Source organism: Equus asinus, chromosome 12 (assembly GCF_041296235.1).
Source record: "Equus asinus isolate D_3611 breed Donkey chromosome 12, EquAss-T2T_v2, whole genome shotgun sequence".
In the NCBI taxonomy this organism is placed as follows: domain Eukaryota; kingdom Metazoa; phylum Chordata; class Mammalia; order Perissodactyla; family Equidae; genus Equus; species Equus asinus.
This window is the reverse complement of record NC_091801.1, coordinates 48,856,288-48,869,734: the sequence shown is the minus strand read 5'-3', so window position 1 is coordinate 48,869,734 and position 13,447 is coordinate 48,856,288. Positions and strand designations below refer to the sequence as shown.

The following is a 13,447-nucleotide window of genomic DNA, read 5'->3' as shown; positions in this document are numbered from 1 at the left end:
TACCAAGGTTCCATTGCTTGAGATCTCTCCTCACCTTCTGTGCCTTAGCCAGTGACCACCTCTTCTCCTGCGACATTGACTTCCTCCTGTATTCCCATGATTCCCAGTCATAGTCTCATCCCTCCACCCTAGGCTGGATATCTGAGCCTCTGATTGGATCTCCCTCCAGGACATTCAACTCAGCTTGCCCACACTCACCTTGGACTCCCCAGTCCCCTACCCGCTACTTCCCCAGATGGCAGACCCATTGTCAATCAGGCCTTTGCAGCCCAAACCCTGAGGCAGCCTTGGGTCTCCCTTACCTTCTTTTCCTCACCTCCCATGCCTGATCAATCCAAGTCCTGAATACCTTTCCCTCCTAAAGGTTTTTTTTTTTTTTTTTTTAACAATTTAACATAGTATTACATATTGTAAGGTACAACGTACAGTGATGTGCCTTCCTTTTGTCTGCACGAGCTTCATTAGTGAGGGAGCAACTGTTGAATGTTTGTTCTTGCACCTTTATTTCTTCAAAATTCAATCCCTAGTTCACTTCTTCCTTACACTAGCTACCAGACCGGGACAGAGCAGGGTCACATCAGCGACCAGTTGTTAAAAGCAACCAGTACACATGAAGATGATGTAAGAGAAAGGAAATGAAAACCTACAAGTTCCTCCAAAATTTGGATCAAGTAAAGTAGCCAAACTTTGCAATACATTGTGAAAGGATTACAAAGCAGTTTAGGGTCAGATAAAAAGTTAAAAGTGCCTTAAGTGGTTGTTCCTTGGCTTCTTGAGGACAGGAGCCATTTCTAATTATATGATTTGTGCTATGCTCCTTAATATTTTTAATCTACCCCTTTCGCCACTGCCCTGTCTTCTCTTGCACAATGACAGCACTTCCCAGCACACTAGCTCCCTGCAGAGCAAACAGGTTCGACCCACGAGTTCCAGGTTTCCTTGCTGCAGACTTCTCAGAGCCCTCCACACACTAAAGTACTGTGTGAATGTCCAAGAGGGGACTGTCAAAACCACTGTCACCCAGAGCTCTTAGACCAGGGCACCTAGTTTTTGAGCAGCACCTTACAGAACTTCTGCTCTATAATCTCTTTCGGCAAAAGACTTCCTTGCAGGTCTGACTGCCTCTAGTCATGTAGTCACCAGAGTGACTCACCCAAAACGCACCCTGCCCACACACCCCCCCATTTACAAACTCTTCTTCATCTACAGCACAAACTCCGAGCTTCCTGGCCCAGCAGCTACAGCCCTTAAAATCTCACCTCCTCCTTCTCCAGCCTCATGATGTGCCTCTTTCGGCCTCACTTTTATTCCCTTTTAACAACCAACTCCTTGTGTTTTGTTTTTGTTTGCTTGCTTGATTTGTTCTTTTAATCATCCTAGGCCTTTCCTGTTCTGCCTTCCTGAAATGCTCTTACTAGTTAACTTCTCATCCTGAAGGAGCCCTGTCAAACCTCACTTTCTCCAGAAAGCCTTCTCTGCCTCTCCCCCTCTCCAGGCTGGCTGGGCTCACGTCCCTCCTTTGTGCTGTTGTTGCACATTGGACGTCACTCTGTCCTTGAAGTCACCATAATGCTGGTATTAGCTGTTTCTCTGTCTGCCTCCCCCAACTAGGCAGTGAGGCCTGGTAGTTAGTCCCATCCATCTTTCAACTCCCACCCCTATAGCTCTGCCCGCATGGATGGAACTGAGCTTCTCGGCAGCCCATTTCCAGGTGTCCTCGGAGGGGCTCACCCCTGGCAATGCCTCGATCCCCAGCAGTTTCACTTCCATAGGGCAATCTCTTCCCGATGTCAGTGCCCAAACCTGGGGGCCCTCAATTTTCTTAAGTTGTTCCCATGAGCAAGTATGAACTGAAAAGTATTTTTGTTTGGAGAAGTGATTAGGAGCACAGCCCTGGAGCCAGACTGCCTGCGTGTGAGTCCCCACTCCCCTCTTATAAGCTGCGAGACATTGGACAAGTATTTAAACTCCCTCAGCTGTGCCTCCTGTAAACAAGGGTGACAGCTGCATTGAGCTCATCTGGTTGCTGTGATGGCTGAATGGGTTTGTCTATGTAAACACCCACAGCACCCACAGTGAACGTTGTCTAAGAGTTTGTCGATCTTACTATTTTCAGGACATTGTGCCTCCAATCACAGGTCTCCTTTCCTGTTGGCTGCTCTGTGTTATCTCCTCCCAGGCACACACATGGCCTGGAGGGCACAGCCCTCCACACTCTGGCATAAGGCCGACTGTGGGCACAGTGTCAGTGTATGAGATTCCTGGGGCTGCCATAACCAAGTACCATAAACTTGGTAGCTTCCAACATCAGAAATGTGTCCTCTCATGGTGCTGGAGGTTAGCAGTCTGAAACCAAGTTGTCAGCAGGGTCATGTTCCTTCTGAAGGCTCTAGGGGGAGAATCCTTCCATGCCTTTTCTGGTTTCTGGTGGCTACAGGCATTCCTCTACTTATGGCAGCGTAACTCCAATCTCTGCCTCCACCTTCACATGGTCTTCTCCTCTGTGTGCGTCTGTGTGTCCTCTTCTGTGCCTTATTAGACCCCCTCACTGGATTTAGAGCCACTCTAACCCAGAAGGATTTCATCTCAATCTTTATCTAAGTTACATCTGCAAAGACCCTGTTTCCAAATAAGGTTACATTCTGATATTCCAGGTGTACATGAATTTTTGGAGGACACTATCCAACTGACTATAGTCAGTCTCTGGGTTGAGGTGTTCCAGACCAGAAAACTACCCAGGAACCACGGACAATACAGAACTATACATTACTGGTGCAATTTTGCAGCTGTCTCATGTTTCCTATCATTTTGTATCTTCTCTCAAGTTCCAAAGGACCCTAAGGACTCAACATAGCCCAGGACAGGCTGAGTTGCAACAAAGACAGACACACAGCCCAAGCTCTTCAGACTTACCTTTCTGACACAACTGTCTGAACCTCAAAGGGAATAAAGAAGTTGCTGACAAATGAAGAAAGCTAAGACAGAGTGGGAAGATTTAACTCCACACCTCTCATCTTACGGCTCCTATGCCTTGATGTGTTTGCTCAAAAAAGCTGCCCAGCAACCAGAAAATTGCTCAGGTACCTTTCTTCATACAGTCCATGGCTCTGACTACTGGTGCGTGAAGACTAGGCGATCAGAAAAGAAGGAACAGGGGCCGGCCTGGTGGCATTAGTGGTTAAGTTCGTGAGCTCTGCTTTGGCGGCCTGTGGTTTGCAGGTTCAGATCCCAGTCATGTGTACTGGGGGGGTTTGGGGAGAAAAAGGAAAAATAAAAAATCTTTTAAAAAAAAGACAAATATCAAGTGTTGGTGAGGATGTGCAGAAAAGGAACACTTGTGCACTGTTGGTGGGAGTGTAAATTGGTGCAGCCACTATGGAAAACAGTATGGAGGTTTCTCAAAAAGTTAAAAACAGGACTACCATATGATTCAGCAATTCTACTTCTGGGAATGTATCCAGAGGAAATGAAATCATATCTCAAAGAGAAATTTGCACCCCTATGTTCATTGCAGCATTATTTACAATATTCAAGACATGGAAATAATTAAGTGTCCATGAACAGATGAATGAATAAAGAAAATGTGATATATATAGGTACAATGGAATGTTATTCACCCATAAAAAAGAAGGAAATCCTGTCTTTTTCAACAACATGGCTGAACCTTGAGGGGATTATGCTAAGAGAAATAAGTCAGAGAAAGACAAATACTATATGTTCTTACTTATACGTGGAATCTGCAAAATCTAAACTCATAGAAACAGAGAGTAGATTGGTGGTTACCAGGGGCTGGGTGTGGAGGAATGGGTGACAGTGGTCAAAGAGTACAAACTTCCATTATGAGATGAATAAGTTCTGGGGTCTAAGGTAAAGCATGGTGATTACAGTTAACAATACTATGTTGTACACTTGAGAGTGCTAAGAGAGTAGATCTTAAATGGTCACACACACACACACACAAAGGTAACTATGTGAGAAGATATATGTGTTAACTAACCTTTTCATGGTAATCATTTCACAATATATAATTACCAAATCATCACATTCTACACCTTAAACTTATACAATGTTATATGTCAATTATATCTCAAAGAATTTCGAAAAAAACCCAAAATACTCTGGAAAAAATTAATAATGTTCATTGTCCGAATGAGTGAGTAAGAGCTGATGGGCAGGAGCAGACATCAGAGATGGAGGACAGGGACTTGCCAGAGGCTGGTCTGGTTTCACTTCAGCTTCAGGGGGGGCGTTAGTGAAAGGAAGGAAATGGCTCTGTTTGAATAAGGTTATGAGGCTGAGCCAGGGCTCGAACAGGTAGAAGAAAGTTCCCAGGATAAGCTGAGCAGATGCTCTGCTTTGCTGCCCTGAAGACTGCGCCAGATCCCAGAGCCTACTTGATCAGTCTCTGCCCCAGGGGACAGTCAGGGACACCTCTGGCCTTGGTATAAGGTGGCCCTCCAGATAAGAGATGGCCCATAGGCAGGGGGAAAACCCTAAAACCCATCTACCCTGAAGTGAAAATCCCCTTGAAATGAGAGCAGTTATTCACATGGCTTCACGGAGGAGGAAAGCACAGTTTAAGAGTACACTAACCTGCCCCAAGACCCTCGCCTAGATGCCACTGAGCCGGGATCTGGATTCCTGTTACCACTCTCTTAGCCACTACATTATATTGCCTCCCTAAGTCTCAATTCCCTTGTCTGTAAAACTAGAGCTACCAATGATTCCCGGCTCACAGTTACTGGGGAGATTAAACGGCATGATGTACGTCAGAGCGGGGCGCATAGTAAGCACGCAGGAAGTAATGGGTGTCCCGCACGTGCTGCTTCTCCTTGCCTAGCCTCAGATTCCCATTTCAGGCACCAGCTCTCACTTGGTGATGACTTGCATTTTAAAGAGCTTTCAACGATTCCAATTGGAATAAACTACTCAGAAAGATGAAAAAAAAAGTATCTGTGACCTTGGAAAAAGTTGCCCTACTCTCTGGGGCTGTTCTGTCATTGGTGGGATGTTGCTCTTAACCTTGACCTGGAAGGGTTATGGGAGGATACAAGGACAGGGGGAAGCATGAGCCAGCCCAGGGCCTGCCTTGTGACAGACACACGTCACTGCTGCTTCCCTCCACCCCAGTGACTGTGGCAAGGTGGAGGAACCCTATCCTGATTTAACTAGAAGAAGAGAATTAGGAGAATTACTTTCCATAGCAACTAAAAATGAGAGACTGTTGAAAGAACTTGGGACGGTTAGTCCAGAGAACAAACGGTTTATATGAACCTAGCTACCTGAGTGCTGGCACCTTTGTGAAACCAGGTCTTCTTGGGAATCAGGAGCGACCCAAAGGTGCTTCCATTTGATGAGGTTTCCGGTATGTTAAAAAAAATAAATAAATAATTGCTGAGGTTTCTGGTATATTAAGGGGAAATATAGAGTTTTTTCTTTTTTTTTACTTTTGCCACTTTTGCTTGATTTGAATCTCATCTTTCACACTATTTTCTTTTTTTTCTTTCTTTTCTTTTTGTGAGGAAGATTGGCTCTGAGCTAACATCTGTTGCCAATCTTCCTGTTTTTGCTTGAGCAAGATGGTGGCTGAGCTAACATTCCTGCCACTCTTCCTCCACTTTGTACATGGGACACTGCCTCAGCATGGCTTGATGAGCAGTGTATAGGTGCACCCCTGGAACAGGGAACACCGGCCATCAAAGCAGAGCTGGCGAACTTAACCACTACTGCCACTGGCCAGGCCCCAAAAAGGTATTTTTTTAAAAGGAAAAATATTTGGTATTTAAAAAATACTAACGTAAGGGTACAAATATTGTGGCATATCTTAAGTGTTACATTTAACAAATATTAACATAAAAAAACTGAACCTAATTGTGCTAGTCATAAGGTAGTTACTAGATTTATAAATATATATATATTTAAATATTTTTTTCCCCTTTTCCTCCCCAAAGTCCCCGGGTACATAGTTGTATATCCTTAGTTGTGGGTCCTTCTAGTTGTGGCATGCAGGACGCTGCCTCAGCATGGCTTGATGAGCCATGCCATGTCCGCTCCGGGATCTGAACCCGCGAAACCCTGGGCCGCAGAAGCTGAGCTCGCGAACTTAACCACTCAGCCGGCCCCCCAAAATCTTAATTCATAGCACACCACAGTCAGTGTCGGCAGGTCATGGAGCACAAACTTTTTCAACCCTGTCAGGGCCCCTACTTGGCGAAGATGTCAGCATTTTGAGCTTGAGGGTGGGTCCGAATGCGATCTGTCTCTCCTGATACAGGAAGGGGGACTGGGCCTTCGGCAAGCCACAGAGATGAGGGTCTGGACGCCTGGAGGAGCCAGTTTCTCGTAGGCTGTGCACCCCCACTCCCTACCCTCACCCAGCAAGTAGCCCACCGCCATGTTGGGATGAGGTGAGGAGCAGTAAGCGAATGACTCCTTTAACACGAGTACAGGACATCTCCGCGCCTAGAGCAACGATTTTTAATTTTTGCGGATTCAAGGAACCCGTTGGAAAATCTGACGAAAAGCCTGGACTTTCTCCCCAGAAGAATTCCGCCATCCAACCCACCCACGCAGTTTCCCCCAGGAGTCCCCAGAGCGCCGGGTGAAACCCCGGGCCCAGGGAGGGCTCTGCGCTCCCTAGGGCCGCTCTCTCCCTGAGCTCCGTCCAGGCCCCACCAGCCCGGGAGCCCCGCCGCGGGCGCAGGCGGCTACAGGCGGCGACAGCGCTGGGCCTGGGGCCGCAGACGCTCGCCGCCTCCCACCGTCCGGGGACCCGGGCGCGCAGCCGGAGCAGGCCGGCGAGCAGGAGGCGGCACGGCCTGGCCCCTGGCCCCGCCTGCGGACGCCGGGGAGCCGAGAGCAGGGCCCCGCCCCGGGCGGCGTGGCCGACCCCGCTGCGCTCGCAGCCCCGGGGCTCGAGGCGAGGGCTGCGCCGCCACGGTCCGCCTCCCCGGCTGCAGCCCGAGCCTGAACTCGCAGACCGCGCTCCGCGGCCGCAGGTCAGGTTCCCCGCGCTGTTCTGGAGTCGCCGCCCGAGCCATGAAGATGCACTTCTGTATCCCGGTGTCCCAGCAGCGGCCTGACGCGCTGGGGGGCCGCTACGTGGTGCGCCGGGGGCAGGGTCCGCGCGGGCAGGGAGGAGGCCGGTGACCTGGCGGGGACTCACCTCGCTCGGCTAATCTGGGACGGGATGTCTCTGTTTGCAGCTGTACTCCGTGTACCTGGACGGGTTCCTCTTCTGCAGGGTGCGCTACAGCCAGCTGCATCGTTGGAACGAACAGGTGAGCGGGTCCGAGGCGGGTGAGGAAAAGCGCGCCCAGCGGGCTCTGGACCCGTGACTCTAACAACACACTGGGCCGTTTGAGGGCTTCAGGCTCCTAGTCTGTCAAACAGGGTCGTGGTAAGGATTGTGAATTGCTTGCCGTAGAGCTCAATGAATACGTGGTGCCGTTCTTAATCATCTGCAGCTGGGAGATGAGGGACCGGGCACACGCAGGTGATTCTCCCAACCCCTTCCAGCGCAGTGCTCCCACCGGCCCCACCTGGCACGGTGCTGGGCAGTGGTGCCCTCCGTTTCAGTGCCAGCTGTTCCCCACGACAATGTCCCCATTCGAAATGACCAAACCGAGTCTAGACCAAGGTGTAGTCTGAGGAATCTTGTACATGAGTATTTAATCTCTTTTCTCCCAGAGTTTAAGCTTACCCCCTTTAAAAAGGTGTCTATTTTTGTTTTCAAATGACTATATTCATAGGCTTCAAGTACTGGCAGGCGGGGAACGCAGGAGACAGATGACTTATCAAGACAGGAGGCCATTTCACACATGGTTTCTCACTCTGAGGTCCTGATGCCATTTTCTCTGCAGGCTTACTGATTTATTAGCCTCTTCTCATGGGCTTTATTGTCCTAATAAGGAAGGGCTGTGAGTCTTCAAAATGGGTGAGAGGAGTAAATGGAAGTTTGGAAATAAGCTTCACCCACCTCCACCGCCACACAGTTTGTTCTTTAAAATTTTTTTTAGATTTTGTATCCTGATTATAAAGAGCACATACTTAAAGTATAAGAAACAGAGAAAAGGAGAGAAACAAAGGAAAGGAAAGAAGTAACTTGCCCAGGCAACAGCTATTAACAATTCTGGGACAGTCTTTTCTGACAGTCTCTGGTTTGGAGTGAGTAGATGGACCACATTTCCTTAACCATCTTCTGTTGATGGCCAGCTCAGTTCCACTTTTCTACAACTGAAAACATGACTGCAGCGAGCCTTCTTGCTCGTACGTCATAGTGCATTGGAAAAGTCCATTTTCAAGGTATAATTAAGTTATCTTTGAAGTCAACAGAAAATAGTTGTAAAGTGGTTGTTAATTAATTTCTGTGGTGGTCTTTGAGTTGCTAGCACCTGGACAGTACCTGTGACCCAATAGGCCCACAGGTTTGATGGTCGGATGACTGAATGAGGAAGGGCATGGATTCAGACTTCTGAAAGATGAGAAGCTGCTTGTGACGAGACATGTTTGGGGAGTTGGGAGGAGTGCAGAGGCGGGCAGATGAGGATCTGGAAGGAAGAGAAAGTGCAGGTGTTCCAGGCATTTGGAGGAGGAAGTTGAGTTCTCTCTCCCCCTCCTCTGTCTGCCTATAATGTGAGGTGGGCCTGGGGAGGTAGCCATCAGAAGGTGAGAAGCAGAAGGGAGGAGGGAGATCGGTGGAAGTGACTGACCACTTCCTGGCTGGTCACCTCACCTCTTCTCTGACCTTCAATTTTCTCATCAGAAATAATGAGCAAATAGGTGGTTATGGATGTCAGCTCACAGGCTACTTGTGAAGACGGACCAGTTTCTCACAGAGCCTGGCACTTAGTACACACTCAGGAAAGATTTATTACCTCAGAGGTTGGAGGAATTCCTGAATCTGGCCCTCCTTAACCAACAGACTTACGAAAATGCTTTTTTCCAGAAAAACCCAGACCTGTCAAGTCCTAGCAGGTCCAGAAGCAGAGACGTAAAGTGAGTAAACATTTGTTCTCGATCTTCTGTGTTGGAAGCCAGGAACAAGAAACCGTTGGCTGTTCCCTATAGTGGACTCTGAAACATTGAACTGCCAAGCCCAGTGCCCTCTGAGGCACATACAATAGATATTAATGAATACTTCACATTTGTCTCGGGTTTTCAAAATCCTAAAGTGGAGATTTCTTTATGCAGTTTCCAACTACCTTACACCTTGCACTTATCATTTTTCCCCCTTTCTGTAGGAACAACTTCATTTTAGAGAAACTATTTAGATCTTAGATGGCTATTGGTATTTATTATTAATTTAAAACACTAACAGTTAAGCAGTTACTGTGTGCTAAGGTTGGTGCCAAGAGCTTTGCATAGGATAGCATCTTTAATTTTTACAACAGTCCTATGAGCTAGGATTATAATTAGCCCCATTTAACAGATGGGAAGACTGAGGCACACCTTGCCCAAAGTCTTGCTGCTAGTAAGTGTTGGAGCCTGCTCGGACCCATTACATTTTGTGGTTTCTTACTAAAGTTGACAAAATAAATTGTATCAGTAAATACAGTTAATTAAGTCTTAAAGTAACATGCTTTTACTCTGTTTTGGAATAACATAATAAAATTCTCCAATTTTAGGTGTTCAGTGTGGTGAATTTTAGTAAATGTATACAATTACTGCCACCATAATCAAGATAAAGAACAGTCCCCTTGTCCCCTTTGCCCTTGATCCCCTGCCTCTGCCGCTGGCCCCAGACAACCAAAGTCTGCTTTCTGTCCTCAGAGTTCCAGGCACAGGATTTTATTCCAGGTGCCCAGCAAGCCCTTTAAGGTCAGTAGTGCAATTGTTGTTATTACTCCCATTTTATAAATAAAGAGTCTGAGTAAGTTTGCTAGATTTAGCAACCAGAAATACAGGATCCCCAGTTAAATGTGAATTTCAGATAAACAGCTAACGCTTTTTTAGTGTAAGTACGCCCCATGCAATGTTTGGGACCTAGGTAACTGAGCGTCCTGTGTTTGATCTGGCAACCTAAGTCTGAGACTGAAAGGTTGGCTGACCTCTCCCAGCCACTTCTCAGCATGTTTTTATTCTTCTCTTCCATGGAGATGTGAAATTGCTCGAGTTTGTAATCTGATTTTATACAAAGCACTATAAAATAGGAAACAATATAAAGGCCCCATCTGTGTATGTGTTTTGTGAGTATAAGTTAATTTCTACTTTATTCCCTGGAAAGTTCTGCACCTCAATAGAATAAACATTTCATGTTATAGAATTAACTGACTTATTCGTTTACTTAAATATTTACTAAGTTTCTATTACGTGCCATGTGCTGTTTTAAATTAAGTGAAGATCCTGACTTGAGTGCATTGTTGGCTTTAACAATTGTGTTTCCACTTTGTATATTGGATAACTCTGCGACGGAGGAGGAGCACCTGTCGCGGGTGAGGTGGCCCCTGCTCCTTCTCAGCCAAGCTCTGAGGAGGCTAATGTGTATAAGACTGAACTGCGGAGAGATGGTTGTGTTCCCCAGAGGTCGGTTGTGATCTGCACACTCAAGTCATGGCCTTCAGCCCCGTCCCCCACTGAGGCTCCCTCGAGGTCTGGCAGCTTGCCCCTCTGCTGCTGAATGCTGCCCATCTATCTCTGCTGTGTGAACTGCCTCACTTGACTTTTTTCTTTGCCTTTAGATGAATAAAACCAGTTTGATGTATGCCCCTGCCCTTCCCTACACCACCTCCTGCAAATAGACTTAAAGAAATCTGTGAAGGAAACATTTCGCTGGCTTATTTTGGCCAAGTGTTAAAGATGAGGCCATCTGTGTAAGTGATACTGGACTCTATGAAAAGGATGCTTGCCTCTTTGCAGACATTCTGCCAGCATCAGACACGGCAATGGGGACAAGCCGTGGAAGCTTGTAAAGGATCCTTCAGTGGGAGAGGAGGGCTGTGCGAGCCCATACACACTGGCTCAGTCTTCCTCCCTTCCAGGTGCTGACCCAGCCTGGCTCCTTCACCCCTTTCGCCTGATCTGCCCTCTTTCCCCACTCACACCCTTTGTTTGTATCAGGCTGGCTGATTCAGTGCCTCTGCCTGGCTCGTTTCCCCCTCCTGCTTCCTGGCCCACTGGTCAGGGCCCAGCTCTCTCTCTCTCAAGGTCCACCTCAAGCCCTGCCTCCTCTGGTAAGTCTCCCTTGATTGCACGAGATGCCTTCTCTGATTCCTGTGCCGCTTTGTGTTTAGACTTTGTCGTATTCCTCTTTTTGTGTGCATATTTTGTCTCCTCTGATTAGGTAGTTGCAAAAACAAATATTTAAATGAAGGAATGAATGAAGCCTGTAGGCATAGCATACCCAGCACAGAATCCTACTTTAATAGATGCTCAGTAGAGATTTGGTGAGGGACGAGGAGGAGGAGGAAGAGGGAAGGAAAATGAGGGAGAGGAGAAGGAAAAAGTAGTGAAAAGACTGTGTCCAAATTCTGCCGCTCGTTACCTTGTAGGACCTTTATTTGAGTCTCCTCATCATCCTGAGCTTCAGGTTACTCTTATCGTCAAGCTGGGAGGATGGCAATGTCAATGGTGATGATGATCATCTACCTCACAAGGATATTTTTAGGGGCAAATGGGATAATACACAAGCTCCATGCTAATGTTCTTTGGTACCAGATGCCCAGCCCAGATTGCTTTGAGCTGTGGCCCTTTACCTGGTAAATCTGGAGGTTTGATTATGAAGGCATCTTGGAGAGGTGGGATGAGCGAGTCAACGTTAGAAACAGACTATAGAAAGGACACCGTTTGTGTCTGTAATTCCACCTGACCCAGGTTGTCACTCTGGGATAGCTACGGGGGGCTATGACTTATAGGGCCGGGAAGGAGGTGGTATTTTCAACTGGCCAGTAAAGTCCTCTTCATCTCTTCGTGTGAAAAGGCAGAACTGCACAATGGAGAAATCGGTGCAGGAGGTTGTGCTGGTGTTAAGAAAAATACGTTATCTGAACATGGTCTTTAAAAACAAAAAAGACCAAACAAATAAAAACACCTTATAAGAAAAGAACAGAAGAGAGATATTTTCGTTTTGATCTCTTTAAACAATTTTTTGAAACAGTGATTGGACTAAACTCTAATACCAGATAGTTCTCAGTATGCTAGTGATTTTAATGCTAAACTATGTGCTATCTGAGACCAATGATAAGGTTATATTTTGACGGGGTTGAAGAACTTGTGGAGTTGATTACTGACTTTTGGCAGACTTTACTTGATTTATTATATGTTTGTCTTCTCCCTAGACCAGTATTAGAAAAAGGAGGGGCAAGATTCTTGAGAAGTCAGCTCAGGTTGTAAAACCTGCTGGAAGAGTTTCTTTGCTGCTGTGATGGGTATTAGAACTGTAATCCTTGTTGACTTTTCCCCAGTTCTTGGCCTTAGCATAGGGGCTTCCCCCCGGGATGCTCTCCCGCAGGTGGCTAACCCAGGCAGATCTGGTGGCTCAAGGCTGTTGTGATTTGAACCAAATTGGAAGCATCTGTGAAATTTATGAACGCATGCCAAGAAACACAATTGTCTTAAAAGATCACTTAATGAAGAAATAATTGCATGTAGAGAAGACAAATTTCTGCTTCTATTTAATGGAATTAGCAGAGATGGGGGTCCATAAATCCTTGGTTGTTTGAGCAGCGCTTCCTGGGATGATGCTCCAGCTGGGGTGCCTTTGGATGGTGTTTGGCATGGCAGGAAAATTTCCTTGAATTTAAAAGAAACAGAATTATTGCTATAATATTGATACTACTAGATTTAGAAGAAAGGTTGCAAACTTAAATGGTTGCAGGGGTCAGGCAGGTAATTTAACTGAGAGGCATGGGCCAGGTAAGAGGCAATGGGGTGTGGTGGGGACTGTTCAGGTCTCCTCTAAAGAGGACGGTGGCCAGGCGAGTGTGAACCCAGTGATTCTAGACTTTCTGATTTTTCAAGAGAAGCCAGAAATCAGAGGGGTTTTTTTTAATAAACTTTATTTTTGTAGACCAGTTTTAGATTTACAAAAAAATTTCAATTTTTCACATAGTGCAGAGAATCCTCATATGTCCCACACCCAGTTTCCCCATTGTTTTCCATTAGTATGGTACATTTGTTACAGTTAATGAACCAGTATTGACACGTTGTTATTAACTATAGTCCATAATTCATTTAGACTTCTTTAACGTTTACCTAGTGTCCTGTTTCTGTCCTATGATCTCATCCAGGATATCACATTATATTTAGTTGTTTTGTCTCCTTAGGCTCCTTTTAACTGTGACAGTTTCTCAGACTTTTCTTGTTTTTAATGACTTTGACCATTTTGAGGAGCACTGGTCAGCTATTTTGTGGAATGTCCCCCTATTGGAATCTGATGTTTTTCACATGACCAGACTGAGGTTATGGGTTTTTGGGAGGAAGACCGCAAAAGTCAAGTGCCATTCTAATC

General features: G+C 46.4%; 1 protein-coding gene and 1 long non-coding RNA gene across 2 annotated transcripts in view; one reads left to right on the top strand and one right to left on the bottom strand.

Annotated features, from left to right (window-relative positions):
* LOC123275781 (uncharacterized) overlaps positions 1–8,883 on the bottom strand; it is a 33,587-nt gene extending 24,704 nt beyond the window's left edge. The window contains exon 1 of the long non-coding RNA XR_006511855.2: positions 7,166–8,883. This is a non-coding gene — a long non-coding RNA (uncharacterized lncRNA). The remainder of the gene's footprint in view (positions 1–7,165) is intronic.
* SNX31 (sorting nexin 31) overlaps positions 6,594–13,447 on the top strand; it is a 115,669-nt gene continuing 108,815 nt past the window's right edge. Inside the window, exons 1-2 of the mRNA XM_014867370.3 lie at positions 6,594–7,104; positions 7,206–7,280. Of these exons, the coding sequence (XP_014722856.1) occupies positions 7,039–7,104; positions 7,206–7,280 (141 nt within the window). The 5' untranslated portion in view covers positions 6,594–7,038. The remainder of the gene's footprint in view (positions 7,105–7,205; positions 7,281–13,447) is intronic.